Genomic DNA, 18643 nt, shown 5'->3' on the forward strand with positions numbered 1-18643 from the left:
GTGCTGCTGTATTGGGTTCATATATGTGTACCAGAGTTATACCCTCTTATTGAATTTCTCCTGTTAGTATTATGAAGTGGCCTTCCTTATCTCTTGTTATGACCTTCACTTTGAGGTCTAATTTGTCAGATATAAGAATTGCTGCCCCAGCTTTTTTTTTTTATTACTATTTGCCTGAAGATATTTTTCCATCCCTTCACTTTCAATCTGTGCGAGTCCATTCTAATGAGGTGGGTCTTTTGTAGACAGCAGATGTATGGGTCATGTTTTTTTATCCACTCAGCCACTTGATGTCTTTTGGTTGGAGCATTGATGTTTCTGTCTCTCTCTCCCTCTCCCTTCCTCTCTGAAATCAATAAAAATATATTTATTTTTTTAAAAAAGAAAATCCTCTTTTAAAAGAAGAAAAGATGCTTGATAAGATTTCAATCTTATATTCATTGAGACTTGTTTTGTGATTTAACATGTTGTCTATCATAGAAATGTTCCATGTTCTCTTGAAAAGAATGTATATTCTGTTGCTTTGGGTTGAAAAGTTCTAGGAATATAAATTAAATATCTGGTCTATCATTTAACGCTACTGTTTCCTTGTAGATTTTTTGCCTGGATGAACTGTCCATTGGTGTCGATGGGTTGTTAAGTTCTCCCACTATGGTTGTATTACTGTTGATCTCTCTTTTTCTGTCCAATAATACTTGCTTTATAAATTTAGGTGCTCCTACTTTAGGTGCTTAAGTGTTTACAAGGGTTATATCCTCTTTTTGGATTGATCCCTTTATATTTACTGTCCTTCTTTATCTGTTATTATAGCCTTTGTTTTCAAGTCTGTTTTTTTTTTGATGTAAGTATTGCTACTCCAGCTTTTTATTTTTCATTTTCATATGTATGAAATATCTTTTTCCCTCCCTTTAGTTCAATCTGTGTGTGTCTTTCTATCTAAAGTGGGTCTCTTGTAGGCAGCATATGTATGGATCTTGTTTTTTTATCTATTCAGCCATTCTGTGTCTTTTCATTGAAGCATTTAATCTGTTTACTTTAAAATAATAGGTGTGTAATTATGGCCATTTTGTTAATCATATTTCTATCATCATCTTTTTCTCTTCCTTCATTTCTTATTTTATCCCCCCTCTACTCCCTTCTCCTCCCTCTTTTAACATTTCTTGTGATACTAGTTTGATGATGGTGAGCTCCTTTATCATTTTCTTGTCTGAGTTCTCTATCTCTCCTTCTATTCTAAATCATAGCCTTGCTAGTAGAGTAATTTTGCTTGTTGGCCGTTGCTTTTCATTACTTTGAATATTTCATGCCTATTTCTTCTGGCCCCCAAATTTTCTGCTGGCAAATCAGCTGACAGTTATATGGGTGCTCCCTTGTACCTAACTAACTTACTTTTCTCTTGCTGCTTTTAAGATTTTCTTTTTGTCTTTAACCTTTGGCAATTTAATTATGAAGTGTTTTGCTGTGGGCCTCTTTGGGTTTAACTTGTTTAGGACTCTGCACTTCCTGGACTTGTATGTCTTTTTTTTCTTTTTTTTTTTTTTTCCTTTTTAGGGAAATTTTCTGTCATTGTCTCTTCAAATAGGTTATCAATTCCTTGCTCTCCTCTTCTCCTGGTACCCCTGCGCTGTAAGTGTTGATGTCCCAGAGTTCCCTAAAATATCCTTATTTAATTTTATTCTTTTTTTTCTGTTTTGATTGTTTTTGTACCACTTCGTCTTCCAAATTGCTGATTCGAACCTCTCCTTCATCTAATCTGCCAATTTTTCTGTCTAATGTATTCTTCATTTCTGACTGGATCTTTTTTATGGTTTTTATCTCTTTGTGTAAGTTCTTAATGAGTTCCTCTATTCTTTTTTTTAATTAAATCTTTATTGTTCAGGTTATTACAGTTGTTCCCCTTCCCCCCCCCCCCATAGCTGATCATCATTTTATAACCAGCATTTTGACCTCTGTATCTAGTAGATTGCTTTCCTCCATTTGTTTAGTTCTTTTTCTGGAGATTTCTCCTGCTCTTTCATTTGGGACATGTTTCTTTATCTCCTCATTTTGGTTGCCTCCATGTGTTTGCTTCTACACAATAGGTAGATATGCTGTGTCTTCCAATCTTTGCGGGTGGCCTTATTTAGTAGGTGTCCTGTAGGACCCAGTGATGCAGTTTCCCTGTTCACCTGAGTTGGGTGCTCCAGCAGTGTTCCTTGAGTGGGTTGTGTACTCTCCTGTTGTATTTGAGCACATCACTGGTTTGGATTGGCCCTTAGCCTGACTGGCTATGAGGACTGGCCCTTACTATGACAGACAAGCTGTTATGCAGGGTTGACTTCTTAAAGTGAGATTCACTGTAGCAGGGCTCTAGTGCCTGCTGACTCCACCCTTTTGTTGTATCATTTTCAGAGCAAATTGAGGTGGTGCTCTAGTGTGGTCTGAAGCCAGCCACTGGGTGTGTTGGTCCTGGGCCTCTTGGGAGGAGCTCAGGTGCAGTCCTAGGTAAGCTGCTCCCTGTGCCTGACCTAGACCTACCTAGCAAGAGCTACAGAGTTATCTGAGGTTGATAGCTGTCTATACTGGACTCCCAGGAGGTACCTGGGAGAAGCCACACTACGAAACGAGGCTGACTGCCATTAGTGCCAGTCTGGGAGACACTTAGTATGGGTATAGGGCAGTGATGGTGAACCTATGACACGCGTGTCAGGGGTGACACGCGCACTCATTTTTTTGGTTGATTTTTCTTTGTTAAATGGCATTTAAATATATGAAATAAATATCAAAAATATGTCTTTGTTTTACTATGGTTGCAAATATCAAAAAATTTCTATATGTGACACGGCACCAGAGCTAAGTTAGGGTATTTCAAAATGCTGACACACCGAGCTCAAAAGGTTCGCCATTACTGGTATAGGGTATGCCAAGGCCAGCTGCTGCTTTTGGGGGTTTTGGACTTTTCAGAGAGTTTTAGGGAAACCCACATGTGGCCAAGACCAGCCACATGTGAGGAATACCCTCTGTAAGGGGTTCAGGCCTGTGTGTGAGTTGGGTTGTGCAGTTTCTCAGGGAATCCCTAGGGTAAGGTGAGTTGGATGGATACTCATATTTGGTGCTTCCCTGTATCTGCATACTAGATGGGGAAGGGCTCAGCAGAGGAACAAAATGGGGCCCATCTGCTAGCTCTGTGAGGGGTAGAGGGGCACTCAGCAAAGGACCAATGGCCTCTGACAGCACATCTGTCTGGGAGAAAGCTGCCCATGCAGCCCTTGCCGTTGAGGTAGGCAATTCAATTCCTCCCTGTATGTCCCTGGCAATTTCGAGCTGCTGCCCCAGTACTGGAATTCAGCAAGTGAGTCTGTGTAAGTCTGTGTGCGGGCTCTTTAAGCAGAACCCTGGGGACTCCAGCGACCTCCAACTCACTCAGCCACAATCTGTGTTGGTCTTCACAGCCAGAAATTATGGAACTTCTCTCCCCAGCACTGGAGACCTGGGCTGGGTTACCAGGTGTGGGGCTAGGTCCCCTTGACCCATGTCTGGACCTCTAAAGTTGAGATATCTCTCCCAGTTCTTAACCACCACACATGCATGTGGGATCTGCCTGTTCTGTGTCTTTGTCCCTCCTACCAGGCTTAACGTGGCTTCTTCTTTATATCCTTATTTATAGGACTTGTGTTCAGCTAGTCTACAAGAGGTTCTCAAGAGTGGTGGTTCTATAATTACGTTGTAATTTAATGTCATCATGGGAAGAGGCAAGCTCAATGTTTGTGTATTCAGCCATCTTGACCAGAATTGTTTTGTTTCTCTTGCTTCACAGAAAGAAACAGAAGTAAAGGAACGATCTGTTTTTGACATCCCTATATTTACAGAGGAATTCCTGAACCACAGCAAAGGTGATTACCAAAGTATCATTTTGTGTTACTCATGTCTGTGACAGGGAATTTTGTTCTCAGGAGGAATACATTGATCAAAAGCAATGATAGTGATATTCCAAATCCTAGGACTGGAAGAAGAAAATTGTTTGTATTTTACTCTCTAGTAAAGGTAACTACTCAAAGACCAGTGAAGGAAAACTAGCCCAGTGTTGTCAAAACTGCTTTAGTCTCTGGATCAAAGCAAATAAATGTACATCCCTAATTCAGTTGCTTTTGAACTATTAACCTGGAATCATTTAAACAAATGAAAGCCTACATCGGTGTCCCAAATGTAATATAAGAGCAAAATTTGACCTCATTGTAGTAAAGATGGGAACCCAAAGCCGTGGTTACCCATTGTCCCAATGTTCCCCTGTGGAACCCCTCAGGCTTTTCATTTCAAAGTTTAAAACAAACAGACAAACAAAAATACTTGGAATTGCAACTGTTCCTTGTAAATTTAAGTATAGAATATGACCAGCTTTAAGAATTAAATTAGCTCTGAGGAGCCAGGCATTTCATTCCAAATTGCTATTTGGAGGGCTACAATGAGAATAGAGTGATGAGGTGGGCTAAATTAGAGAAAGCTAAGCAGAACGTCCTTGGAAAAATTACTTGGACTCCTCAGAGATTCCTAGCGCTCCATGTGTTCTGTGTGTATCTGGGGGGATGTCCTCAGCTCGGGAGGCAGAGCTTCGCCAGCTTCGCAAATCCAACATGGAGTTTGAAGAGAGGAATGCAGCCCTGCAGAAGCACGTGGAGAGCATGCGCACAGCAGTGGAGAAGTTGGAAGTGGATGTGATCCAGGAGAGAAGCCGCAACACTGTCTTACAACAGCACCTGGAGACCCTGCGGCAGGTGTTGACCAGCAGCTTTGCCAGCATGCCCTTACCTGGTAATGCCATCCTTACCTGAGCACTTCAGAAAGTTGGAGGTGCTGTTTATATTGATACTAGAGTCCCAGTGCACGAAATTTGTGCACGGGCAGGGTGTGTGTCCCTCAGCCCAGCCTGCAACTGCTCCAATCAGGGACCCCTCGAGGGATGTCCGACTGCTCGTTTAAGCCCGATCCTGGATGGGATCAGGCCTAAACAGGAAGTCGGACATCCCTCTCACAATCCAGGACTGCTGGCTCTCAACTACTTACCTGCCTGCCAGCCTGATCACCCCCTAACCACTCCACTGCCAGCCTGATTGATGCCTAACTGCTCCCCTGCTGGCCTGATTGCCCCTCACTGCCCTCCCTGCTGGCCTGGTCACCCCCAACTGCCCTCCCTGCTGGCCTGGTCACCCCCAACTGCCCTCCCCTGCCAGCCTGGTCTCCCCTAACTGCTCTTCCCTGCAGGCCTGGTCGCTCCCAACTGCTCTCACCTGCAGGCCTGGTTTCTCCCAATGCCCTCCCCTGCTGGCCATCTTGTGGCGTCCATCTTGTGTCCACATGGGGTGGCCATCTTGTGTGTTTGAGTGATGGTCAATTTGCATATTACCTCTTTATTAAATAGGATTGGCATGGTGAGGCTGAAGTCTCCCCCAAAGAGAAAAATCCATAAAATAAGAGTGTTTTCACCCTCAGGGTTTTTTGTGCATCATGCATTAAAATCTCAGTATTGGCTACAAATTACCCCAAATCTCAAGTTCTCTGGTCATTTAAATTTTTTCCAGCTATATTTTAATATGGCTTATTTTCTATTAGGTATAATTTGATATTTAAAACAATGGAAACTGAGTAATAAATACTGATTTAGAGCACATAAGAAAAGTGTACTTGCTTGCTTTGTAATTTTGTTTTAATGGAAAGGAAGAAGAAAACAAACACTAGTATTTCTTATATATCTTTTCATGTTGAGGTAAGTCACAGAAGAAAACTGGGCGAGTCTCTAACCTTTTGTTAATGCAGCTAATCATACACAAAATAGAGCAATTATATACCCATCTGTTTATTTAGAGTATGTAGATTTCATTTCTTTGAGGTCTAAAAAAAATCTCTCCTCTGAAATTAAAATTTTGTCTGTGAAGGAGATCATTTAGATCAGTGGTTCTCAACCTGTGGGTCGCGACCCCTTTGGGGGTCGAATGACCCTTTCACAGGGGTCGCCTAAGACCATCGGAAAACACATATATAATTACATATTGTTATTGGGATTAATCACTATGCTTTAATTATGTTCAATTTGTAACAATGAAAATACATCCTGCATATCATATATTTACATTACGATTCATAACAGTAGCAAAATTACAGTTATGAAGTAGCAAAGAAAATAATTTTATGTTTTGGGGTCACCACAACATGAGTAACTGTATTAAAGGGTCGTGGCATTAGGAAGATTGAGAACCACTGATTTAGAGGCATAATTTCTTCTGCTGTGGATTCAATTGTGTTATGGTCGAACCAAATAGGGAGGATTTTCTGACTTTTTTTTCTTATCTTATGTCAGGAAGTGGAGAGACACCTACCCTGGACACCATTGACTCATATATGAACAGACTGCACAGTATTATTTTAGCTAATCCTCAAGACAATGAAAACTTCATAGCTACTGTTCGAGAAGTTGTAAACAGACTTGATCGTTAAGGAATGGTGAGTGCTCACTGATATACTTATATGCCAATACAACTTCAAAAATAAAATGGCCTTCGACTTTGTCAGTACTACTAAAACTTTAGAATTATACTGAATAAATGAGTTGGAGATTTGATTCAAGATTCCTGTTGCATACTGGCTAACTGTAGTAAATAATGTTGGAAAACAGAATCAAAACAGTTTTACTTATGTATGCTTCAGCATAGTTTAATGGAAAGAGTATGATTTTTCTGTTTGGACCTTCATTATAGCTTTGTCACTCATTCTCCGTATTCTCGAGTGCTAACTTCCCAAAGAGTTTTGAAAAGGGAGTGAGAAACTTTGAGGAAATCACCCCCAAAACAGCACTTAAATACGAGAACAAAATAAGTATCACTTAATTTTTAAGCTTCCTTTCCCCTGGGAAATATTAATGTTAATTTACATTTAGTAGTCAACAAGACATTGTATGTATGTAAACCTACATATATAAGAAGCTTTTTATTCACCATTGAATATTAGAGTAACAGTTGTATATTAAGTGTTAATGTGACTAACCTTACAGTGAAACAGTTAGTGCCTTGATTAAATTAATTAAAATATAAATTTTCAATAAGCAAAAATGAGAGGAGAGAGAAAATTAGCTTTTTAAAAATATATTTAACAGCTCTGGCCAGGTGGCTCAATTGGTTTGAACGTCATCCCATACACCAAAAAGTTGCAGGTTTGGTTCCCAGTCAGGGCAAATACCTAGATTGTGAGGTTCAACCCCCTGTGCATATGGGAGGCAACCAATCTATGTGTGTCTCTCACATCAATGTTTCTGTTTCTCTCTCCCTTCCTCTCTCTCTAAAAAATCAATAAACATATCCTTGGGTGAGGATAAAATATATGTATATTCAACAAATTACTAATGGTATGTGTTATGTCCTTTCAGAGGAGACAAAAAGTACATTTCCAGAAGGGATCTGCCCATGTAAACATTTTGGTACCAATGGTCAGTCATCAGGTATCATTTTTTAAATGGAACATGTATTTATACACTCAAATTCCTAGAGATAGAGTACCCTTTAGTATGCCATCCCACAAAATTGACAGCCCTTTGGCAATTAAATTCTTCTGTGCCTACAGACATACAAGCTGTGTGGAAATCCTAATATGTGGATACTAAAACAAGAGTGGGTAGCAGGATATGCTCCTTAGAATGGCCAAACCTGGGTTTGAATCTTTTATTTTTTTGTCCTGCAGGTATGTGAGCACACTCATATACATATTCATATTCATTTTCAGTATTTATTTATTTATACAAATAAATAAAATCAGTGATTCTTTTTTTAAAAATTTCATTGATTGGAGAGAGAAATTTGCTGTTCCACTTATTTATACATTCATTGGTTGATTCTTGTATGTACCCTGACTGGGGATCGAACCCACAATTTTGGTGTATTGGGACAATGCTCAAACTAGCACCAGGCTAGGGCTCCCATGATTCTTTATCTAATTAGGCAATATCTGCTAGCAGAAACAAAAGCAGTAGTCTTTATCCTTCTTGGCCATGCCTTGGATGATAACCATACAAGGCAGTTCATTATACTTTAGCCTCAGCCATGCTCTGATGGAGAAAGAACTACTGTTTTTCTAGTAAGTGGTTAGATGGAAGGGACTGTACTTATAAGATATGGCCGTACTACCTGCAGAATAAAGCACTAGCATTACTGCTGCTTTTTGTGAAGGGAACAGCTTGTAAATCTAGGCCTGGGATTTTTGAGGAGCTCATCATCTTTTTCATTTTCACATACTGTTTTGTGGGCTTGAAAAGAGAGAAGAGAGCTGGGAGAAACAGTGTAGGAGATTGTGAAAGAACACAATAACAGATAACATGGTGTCGCCTCACATAGGTATAGGGCAGTTATTTTTGAGCCAAAAGTGGTTTTCTGTTTTGAGCATTTTGCTAATAATAAGATGGTCCTAATACTTTACCAGTCTTAAGGATATAAACTATAGTATCTTTTCTGAAGTGTTTTTTTTTTTATGTCTTTACCAATTTTTTTTGTTTGTTTTTGAGAGAGGAGAGAGATAGATAGAGAGACCAAGAGACAGAGAGAAACATGGATCTGCTGCCTCCCACACGTACCCCAACTGGGACCAGTAACCTTTTGGTGCATGGGACAATGCTTAACCACTGGACCACACTGGCCAGAGCCAAAGTGTCTTTGAAAACTTAGAATGTTATTATTCTTTATTTTAAACTACAAATATTTTGCCCTTGAAAAAATAATACCTGAAAATGAATTATTTTATTACTTACAGGTTCTTACAGTCTCGCCATGCAATCATAACTAAAACTGGATACCCCAGACCCTCAAAACTGTCAATATAAATACTACAATTAATACTAGTTTGGCTTCATTATACAAATATGTACAGAAACCTAGGCCTGATGTCCTCAGCATTTGTGGTTCCACTGTCAGGAGCCAGTGAGTGAAGGGAAGCTAATGGTCTCCCATATTAGAGAAGCAAATTAGCACTAGAAGGGACCTTTAGAAATTCTAATATTTTTACATATAAAGAAACTGATTTCCAAAGAGGCGAAATGTCTTACCTGGAAATAGCTATGTAAACGACTGCAGAATCCCGGTATAGAACACATATATCAAAACTCTGGATTAGTGGAGTTTCTAAAACGTTATTAAGGAGATGGGAGATGTGTAAGGGGAAAGCATTAAAAATTTTTAGAATGAAAGCATTAAGATAAATAAGAGGTAAATAGAAAAAAATTACAATATAGTAATTATAATGTTATAAAATTTTGGTCAACCAAGTAAAAAGTTATTTTTATAGATTTGCAATGGAAGAATTATCCCAGTTGGCATCTTTCTTTGTGGCTAACCTGTACCTAGAAAAAAAAATGGCTCTGGGAGGCCTCGGAGGTGATTTCATGTTGACAAGTGACCACTTTATATACAAACTATCAAAATCCATATGTTGCTTGATTTCAATCTAACTGAATGATAAATATCTGGCTGTTTGAGGGTTGGAAAAAAAACTTAAGTGATTGCATTTTTATCAGTGTAACAAGATTTATTGATCACATGCACATAATATATGCACATGCAGAGATTCTTAGACTTATACTTAAAGAAAAATGATTTTAATTGACCATCTACTCTTTGGAGTAAAGTAGAGTACTAATTTTCTTTCATCAGATTTGTTCCTGATAGTTGCTTATCTGTGTTCAGCTAAACAATTTTCCTACATCCCCATTTCTCTCTCTCTCTCTTTCTCTCTCTCTTTCCCCCCACTTTTCTCCCCTTGCCCCACATCTACAGGTATTAGAGCTCCAAGATGTGAGGAAGAAGCCATCTCTGAAAATTTGAACTGAGTAGAAGCAGCGGAGTACAGATGACTCTGCTTGTGAAGGAACTATCAGCTGTGAGTTAAATGCCTTCACCCAGGAAGCCATATGAGGGAGCGGCAAAAAGAACATGTTTATGAGCTTCCTATGGAATCCTCTTTGCAAAGCTTTGAAAGTGTGTAGCCACTCTCCCAAGTCTTCAGTTTTCTATCATCTGCTTTTCTGTTAAATTGGATCTGCATATAATCTGTTGTCATCTTCTGCAGCATAAAGGAAGCCTTCTCATTGTTCTACAGATTTGGACCCTTTTATTAGTGGCACTCTGGTTTTCTTATCTACCTGTCACTTTTTTAATGCCTTTGGTTTTTCTTTTTATTCCCTTAACCCCCACCAAGTTACACATCTCCATTTTCTGACCTCTGGGCTTTGTTGCTCAGCAGGGTTCTGAAGAAGTTTCTCTTACTGGACAGGCCCAATCTTCTCCTATCTTTAGCCTACTTGACTCCAAAGAAGGGAGCTTCTTTTTAACTAGGTTCTGTGGCGGAGACTGTTTCCTATCCCACACAGTGTGCAGTGGGTGCCAGCCCTTGTGGAGGCTTTGTGATTGCTACCCTGAGAATAAGCTTTCCTTCCTCCTCAGTACTGCCTGCTGTTTTCTGAGCTTAACTCCTACACATACCCTGCATTCCAGCCCAGGTTCTTCTGTTCCCATCTGTTGACAATGTCTTCTGGAGCATTTTTTGCTGTGGAAAAAGTCATTGGTAATTAGGAGAGAACAGAAAAAGTAGTCTCTCATTTGGCATTGGGGGAAAAAAAGGTTTATCATAAGTAAAACTCACTCTGCTTTAGGTACACTGATTCGTGGATGTGGATAGGCAGAGATGTCATCACAATAGTCTCTTGAGCTGACAAGAAAGGACACAGAGGAATTCCCATGTCCTTTGTCTTCCTTCTATAACCATACTGTAGAATCTATTGCAAAAGGACAGGCTTTCCTTCCTTTTCCCCCTTTAGTAAGTACATTTTTTAAAAAAACACCAAAAGAAAAGAAGGGTTCCTGATTCACACCTAAAGGTTTGGTGTTTGTCTTGATGCTCTACAGCACAAGACTGTCTGTTGCAGCTCTGGTCTTTGGAACCAAAGCCAGGCATGCTCAGCCCATTGTCCAGGCACCACACTACTAAAGCAGGTGGATGTGTGGCCTCCTCACAACATTCTCACAAATCAGGGTGCAAGTCGGAAACCCCCTGTTGACATTGCTGTACCATCCTGTCTTTTTAGCATTGCTGTACCATCCTGTCTTTTTATCTGATTTCTTCAATAGCCCAAAGAGGTGGAGAGATAGCCTTTTTAATTTAATTTTTAAATGTATTTTTATTATTGATTTCAGAGAGGGAGAGAGAGATAGAAACATCAATGATGAGACAGAATCACTGATCAGCTGACTCCTGCATGCTCCACACTGGGGATTGAGCCTGAAACCCAGGCAAGTGTCCCTACTGGGAATTGAACCATGATCTCCTGGTTCATAGGTTGACACTCAACCACTGAGCCACACCAGCCAGGTAGGACAGCCTTTTTTAATATCTCATATGAGCACACATCAAATTTCCATTCACTGAAGCCCACATATCACCACTTGGCAATATTTTAGAATAAGAGCCCATCATTATCTATGGCTTATTGCTATAATCCTAGCCTACTAATCTGCTTTTTTCTGTATTTTTCTATTCTGTTCTCACCTGTCACTGCTGGTGCTGTCACTTCTCTCAGATTCCTTGCCTGCTAAATCCAACCTAGAACACAACTGTCTATAGCAGAAGGACATCCAAGCCAGTTCTGGGAATTTGTGACTGCCCTCTGCCAGATACCTTCTGATTTTCCTTCCTCCTGATATTTCTCTTGTTTCTTTCTCCTGTTAGTTTTGTGCTGCTATGTTAGAGTGCTCTTAACCAGGAAAGGCTATAACTTAGTCCAAAGATCATCATTCTCCTGACTCTAAATATAGAACACCTGACATTGACTTAAAACATCTGCATATTCAGGAATGCATGAGATCTTGAAAAAGCCTACAGTCTGAAATCATTTTCATAAAATAAGCAGCCTGCTTTTGAAATGCTGGCTCTCCCAGTACCTATATCCCTGACTCACTGGTGACTGGGATTCAACTGCCACAATACCATCAGGTCCCATAAAGCACATATGTGTTGCCTCCTCTCTCCTCTGTGACCAACCAGGAGGTAGCAAATGAGGTTTCAGATTAACATGATACCTAATTCATGCTTTCTGATAACCTTATCAATATTACTGCATTTATGGTCTTCTCAAGAAATCAGTTGTTCCCTATTCAATGTTACAGATTTTTTTTTTTATTAAAACACAAGGGACAGCTAAGGAAAGTGAGACAAAGCGTTTTATTTCTAACAAAATTAAATTTTAGAAAAAATATGTGTACATATATTTGGAACTGTTGAATTGCCAAGTTTTCTGTACAAATGTTTTTGTTATTAAACTTTTGTATTTTTTTTTGTTTTTTAAGAAGTCAATATGCTTGCTTGACATCTGCCTTATTAAAACTTTTATGTTGAATCCATCCTATTCAATTTTATCTGCATTGTAATGAAAAAACTCCTACCTCTGCCTTTTCATCTTAAAGATTGTCAACCCTACATTAATTATTGTCTGTTATGCTTTTAAAACAGTAACACATTCATTTTACTAATTTCTCATTCAAAATGTATCTCAGCCTGTTTGAGAATTCAGCTCTTTTAAAGTATTTTATAACAATATCATGAGCTGTAATTCATTTTAATATAGCACTAGTATTCTGGAGGCAACTTAAAAGAAGTCTGATTTTTCTTTGTTGTTGTTTTTTGTTAATCCTTACCTGAGGATATTTTTCCATTGTTTTAGAGAAAGTAGAAGGGAGGGAGGGGGAGAGAGAGAAAGAGAGAAAGAGAGGAGAGAGAAAGAGAGTGAGAGAGAGAGTGGGTGAGAGAGATACATTGATTGGTTGGTTGCATACCACATGCATCCCAACTGGCCCAGGTATCAAACCCACAACCCAGGTATGTGCCCTTGACTGGAATTTGAACCTGAGACCCTTCTGTCCACAAGCTGACACTCTTAAACACTGACCAACCCCGGCCAGGGTAGAAGTCTGGCACTGTGGCTCAGTTGGTTGGAGTGTTGTCATTCGAGTGTCATATCCCATACACTGAAAGGTGGAGGGTTCGATCCCCAGTCAGAGGTGCATCGGGGAGGCAGCCCTGACTGACCCAGAATTGAACCTGCCACCTGGGTATGTGCCCTCACTGGGAATTGAACCTGTGACCTTTCAGTGTATGGGACAACGCTCCAATCAACTGAGCCACAGGGCCAGGGTGCCACCATGCTTTTAAAATCCTAGGGTAAGGTAACCTGGCTTCCTCAGCCTGATGCTGTCCAAGAAAGCAGTTGTGTGGCATTGGGCAAGATTTGCTTTGTTCCAACACTAATTTCCTCTTTTTTTTTAAGTTGGTTTTTGATTAATCCTCATTGGAGGATATTTTTTTACATTGACTTTTAGAGAGAATGGAAGGCAGGGAGAGAGGGAGAGAGGCATTGATTGATTGCCTCCTGCACGTGCTCCGACCCAGGCCACGGATTGAACTTGCAATCCAGGAACATGCGCCCTTGACCAAGATTCTAACCCATGACCCTTCGGTGTGCAGGCCAACACTCTAATCATAGAGCCACACTGGCCAGGGCTAGTTTTCTCTTCTGACCTAACACAGGCCTCAGCAATTTTACCTGTTGTTAGAAAGATAGAATTGGCTTAACAGAATTGACCCTACTTGGGAGGATATGAAGACTTTGCTAAATGAATACCAAAAACTATTGAGGTAACTCAGGATTGGACTTGACAACAATTTAACAAACCCAAATCAGCAAAAGGTTAAACAAGAAATGTGTCTCTCTCTCAGAAAATTATTCCAGAGGTTGGCAATCCAAGATCAGTATAGAGCTCCTCTGCCCCATAACATGGTTCCATTTTCAATGTCACCTCATGGTCCAAAATAGCCACTTGTCCATCAGTCATCATTTGAAATTCTTGGCAGCATAAAGAAGAGGGCAAGAACAAAATGGGAAAATCTAGCTGAGTCAGCATACTGTAAAGAGTCTTTTTGGAAATTACATTCACCCCTTCCAGAACTGTCACATGACTAACACCTAGCTATAATGGAGGTCAAGAAATGTCATCTTTCCTTGGATATTACTGCCCCCAATAATAAGCGGTTTTAGTTGATAAAGAAGGAGAAAATGACTATAGAGTAGGCAACTGACAGCTCAATTCATGATTCATATTTCTGACTCCATGTGCATGCACTAAGGCAAGGCATGTTGTATTAGTGAGCAGGATACATTATCTTGCTTTTGCCTCTTGGCTATCTGGGAATGATCATATACTTCTCTTTTTTTTTTCTTTATTGATTAAGGCATTACATGTGTCCTTGTTCTCCCAACCCCCCACCCCAAAGCCGTTCATGCCATCATATACTTCTTTGGCACTTTTCCCCAAAAAACAGTTGAAAACTAGCTGCATTCTGAATCAGCATTTCCTGTCTCCACCTTAGCTTCTCTCCAACCCCTCATCAGCTGGTGACCAGTCTTTTTTATTAAAAGTCAGCATAAACAGGCCCTGACCTGTTTGGCTCAGTGAATGGAGATCTTTTAACATGTCTAACTGGTTTTGAAGTGTGTGATGGTATGTCATCATGAAGCAAAATTACTTTGTGGTGTCTCCTGGCACATTCTGGTCATTTCACAATCAAAGCATGGTTCAAATTGATTATTTGTTGGTACCGATCAGTATTAATGGTTTCACCTGGTTTTAGAAGCTCATAATACACCACACCTTCCTGATCCCACCAAACACAGAGTCTTCTTCCCAAAGCGATTTGACCTTGCAGTCGATGATGGTTGACCTGGATCAACCCATGGTTTTGTGCGTTTGGGATTCTCAAAATAAATCTACTTTTCATTGCCAGTCACAATTCGATGCAAAAAAAGACTCTTTCGTGCCACTGAAGCAACATTTTTTTTTGCATTTTATTTTTTTTTTAAATCTTGTTTTATTGCTTAAAGCATTACAAAGAGTATTATATATGTCTCTCTTTTTTTTTCTCCCCTTGACCTTCCCCTGGCCTCCCCTACCCCGCAGTGTCTTGTGTCCATTGGTTATGCTTATGTGCATGCATACAAGTCCTTCGGTTGATCTCTTACCCCCTCCCCACCCAACCCTCCCAGGCCTTCTCACTGTAGTTACATTTTACTGATGACTTTTCGGTTTTCCATTTGTCTTTCGTTCAGTTGATGTGGCAACCATTTTCCTTCCTTTAAAATCTTTCCCATTGCTTGTAAATGATCGGAAATTGTTTGTTGAGCAACATTTAAGCTTTCTGCAAGTTGTTTTTGACTTTGGCACGCATCTTAATCCAACCATGCTTGTAATTGTTGGTCTTCAAACTTTTTCGGTTGACCTGGACATTCTTTGTCTTTCACATCAAAATCATCACTTTTAACGTGTTTAAACTAGCGTTCACAAGTATCTTGTAATGGAGCATGTTCACCATAAGCTTCCCAAAGTATACGATAATTTTTTTCTTCAAAATAAAGTGATGAATTAAAACTTCCCACAAATGCTCTTTTTTTGGCACGAAATTTGACATTTTTAAGTGTAAAAATATCTTTGATGTGAACACCTTCAAAAAATTTGATATGTGAAGTTTTGAAGCTTGCTGTCAATACAACAAAATAGTATACATATCAAATTGCATATATATCAACATATGTATAACTCCATCTATTGGGGAAAAAAAATCTATATTATCAACCAGTACACCTCGTATAGGCCAAGCAGTCTGCTTTGCTTTTTATATAAATTATATAATTTAAAAACTCCTACCTCAACTTTATAGAGTAGGACTATTATACCAATTTTAAAGAAGTAAATTAAGACTCAAAGGTGATAAGTAACTTGTACAGTTATATAATTGGGAAGTGGCAAAGAAAGGATTTATACTCAGTTCTGAGTCCACATTCCACTGTAGCCATACTGTCTTAGAGATATTTAATGAGACTGACATGAGTTCAAAGGGAAAGCATCAAAATTAGACGTAATCATTCATATTTGTTGAATATCTTTCTTGTGTTGAGATATATTCTAAGCCCATATACCCATGAAGCTCTTATATTCTGCTGGAGGAAAAGAGACTAAACAAGTAACCTAACAAAGTCATCTCAGATAGTCCAGACAAGATGAAATGATACCATTATGCCCAGATTTCAAGGTCCCAAAAGCCCACCAGGGAGCCAGCCGAGTCCAATGCAAAAGCAAAGAGTCTTTATTCGAGCTAGCTCGGCTCCCCGACCACACTCACTGATCCAATGGCAAGCCAAGTGGCAGAGAGGGCGAACTCTGTGTGGAGAGAGGTTCATAGGGGGTTGGAGTAAGGGGAGGAGAAAGGACTGTGGGCCCTGCCGATTGGCCAGGTGCAAGTCGGTGTCTTGTTACACAGGATGTGGTCATATATATGGTGCGCACTTCCCTTGATTGTCATTGGTTAGTTTAAAGAAGTCCTGGGTGTGGCTAGCAGAGGCTTGGGCTTCTGGGAAGAAGCCTTGCCGAGCACATGGCTGCCCAAAAATGGAGAAGCCCAGGTAAGATGGAGGGCATAGCCCTTACCCTGGGGCAAGATGGAGGGCATAGTCCTCGCCCTTTCAGATACAAGCTAACTAGGAAAGAGGAATGTCCTCTCTGAAAAAGTAACTTGAAGGAAGACCAGCTTGTTGGGGAGGAGCCAGCCCTGTAAGGACTTGGAAGATAGAAAAGCCAAAGCCCTGAGATAGAAATGAGCTCTGGTATTTCAAGGAACAACAACAAACCAACAAAAATGGTGCAGCTGGAGCAGAATAATGAGAGGTTAGAGCAGTTTTGAAATGGCCAAGTAGGCAATAAAAAAATTATGTAGAGTCTTATAAGGTGTGGTAAAGAGTTTCAATGGTATTGTAAGTGTGGTGTGAAAAGGATGCTTACACAAGTGACAAGATGCGATTTATATTAAAGATCAATGGCTGATGTGTAGAGAATTGTGGGGAGGCAAGAGGAATCAGTTCAGGTAATAATTGACAGAAGTTGCTGAGGGAGTGTAAGAAAATGAAAGAAAAATAATCAAGAACAACTAGGTTTTTTGGCTTGAGCAACTTGGTGGTGGATAAAGGTTATAAATATTTCTCTCTTTTCCGCATCCAGCATGGCTAGACAGCGGTCTGGTTCCTGCGTAGAGGTGGCTGGAGATTGAGAAAATGAAAGAAAGAGACAGACACAGAAATAGAAAGAAAAAGCTGGGGCCGGGTGGGACAGCTGTCCTCTGATGGAGAGACAGTGACCCAGAGCCGATCAGCGCATTTATTTTATACAGCAAAATACCAGGAAGTTTTACTGAAGCCCAAGACAACGGAGATTATGTGCATTCTTGTAGCTTCTTTGTAATCGTCACTTCTGGGTGGGCCCAGATAATTGTGTTTGTTTCTGGTGCTTGGCTGGATTTAGATAATGAAACCCACCCCTCTGGCACCTGAGCTGAAGGTCAGGCTACAATATACCTGCCTCTGGCAAGGTATGTTTTCAGGGCATGGCTCTGCCAGGCACTGCTGGATTCAGATGACAATCAGCTCAGGGGCCTTTCTCAGGCACTCTCTACAAAAGGTTCCACTGCTTGAGATGGCGTAAACTTAAAGACGAAACATTATGGAAGAAAAATTCAGGAATTCTGTTTTGGGTGGAACTTTCCAGAATGCTTGGTGAGAGTGAAGGAGCGGCGGCCTCCTGAGGTGCATGCAGCAACGTGCTCTTTCAGCTCCTCCACACCTGCCTCGGCCCACTCACCGGCTGTCAAAAATGGTGAAAGAAACCACTTACTATGATGTTTTAGGGGTCAAACCCAATGCCACCCAGGAAGAACTGAAAAAGGCTTATAGGAAGCTGGCCTTGTTAAGAATCCAATGAAGAAGAGAAGTTTAAACAGATTCCTCAAGCTTACGAAGTGCTCTTTGATGCAAAGAAAAGGAAATTAAATGACAAAGGAGGAGAACAAGGAATTAAGGAATGTGGAACAGGTGGTGGTTTTGGTCCCCCCACGGACATCCTTGATATGTTTTTTGGAGGAGGAGGAAGGATGCAGAGAGAAAGGAGAGGTAAAAATGTTGTGCATCAGCTCTCTATAACCTTAGAAGACTTATATAATGATGCAATGAGAAAACTAGCTCTACAAAAGAATGTGATTTGTGACAAATGTGAAGGCCGAGGTGGTAGAAAGGAGCAGTAGAGGGCTGTCCCAATTGCCGAGGTACTGGAATGCAAAAAAGTTTATCTCCCCCACTATTCAAGCAGGCTAGAAAGCAAAGTTACTTTTTTCAGAATAAGAGGCCGTCCAAGGAATAGCAGAGAATTCCAAACAGTAGTTTTACTGAATAGGGGTTTTCCTTCACACAACAACCTGCCCAAACGTCTGCAGCGGCTTCATTCCGAATCACCAAGACACCGGCCGGCACGTGATGGGTCAGCAGCGCGCAGGACGGCTGCCATGGAAGTTACTCTGGGAGAGAAGACCCATCAAGCCCCAGCGCCTGGGAGCTGTTACCGCTGCTGCCGGGGCTCTGGGGGATCGTGAGTGTTGGCCCGCGCAGCAGTCTCGGCCCCAGGGCCCAGCGCTCGGCGGCGACTCCGGCAGGGCAGGGCGTCCGGGAGACTGACGCGGTGATTTCCTGGAACAAAGTCCTGAAGAATCT

The 18643-nt window shown here is 40.6% G+C and overlaps 1 protein-coding gene across 2 annotated transcripts in view; it reads left to right on the plus strand.

Moving 5' to 3' along the window:
• The window catches only part of HMG20A (high mobility group 20A), a 176199-nt gene extending 166311 nt beyond the window's left edge, over positions 1–9888 (plus strand). For both annotated transcript variants that reach the window (XM_006754242.2, XM_015568215.1), the window contains exons 7-10: positions 3797–3872; positions 4573–4788; positions 6332–6474; positions 9786–9888. In XM_006754242.2, the coding sequence (XP_006754305.1) occupies positions 3797–3872; positions 4573–4788; positions 6332–6468 (429 nt within the window). In that variant the 3' untranslated portion in view covers positions 6469–6474; positions 9786–9888. The remainder of the gene's footprint in view (positions 1–3796; positions 3873–4572; positions 4789–6331; positions 6475–9785) is intronic.
• The last annotated feature ends 8755 nt before the right edge of the window (positions 9889–18643 follow it).

This window comes from Myotis davidii, unplaced genomic scaffold (genome assembly GCF_000327345.1).
Source record: "Myotis davidii unplaced genomic scaffold, ASM32734v1 scaffold1052, whole genome shotgun sequence".
Lineage (NCBI taxonomy): Eukaryota > Metazoa > Chordata > Mammalia > Chiroptera > Vespertilionidae > Myotis > Myotis davidii.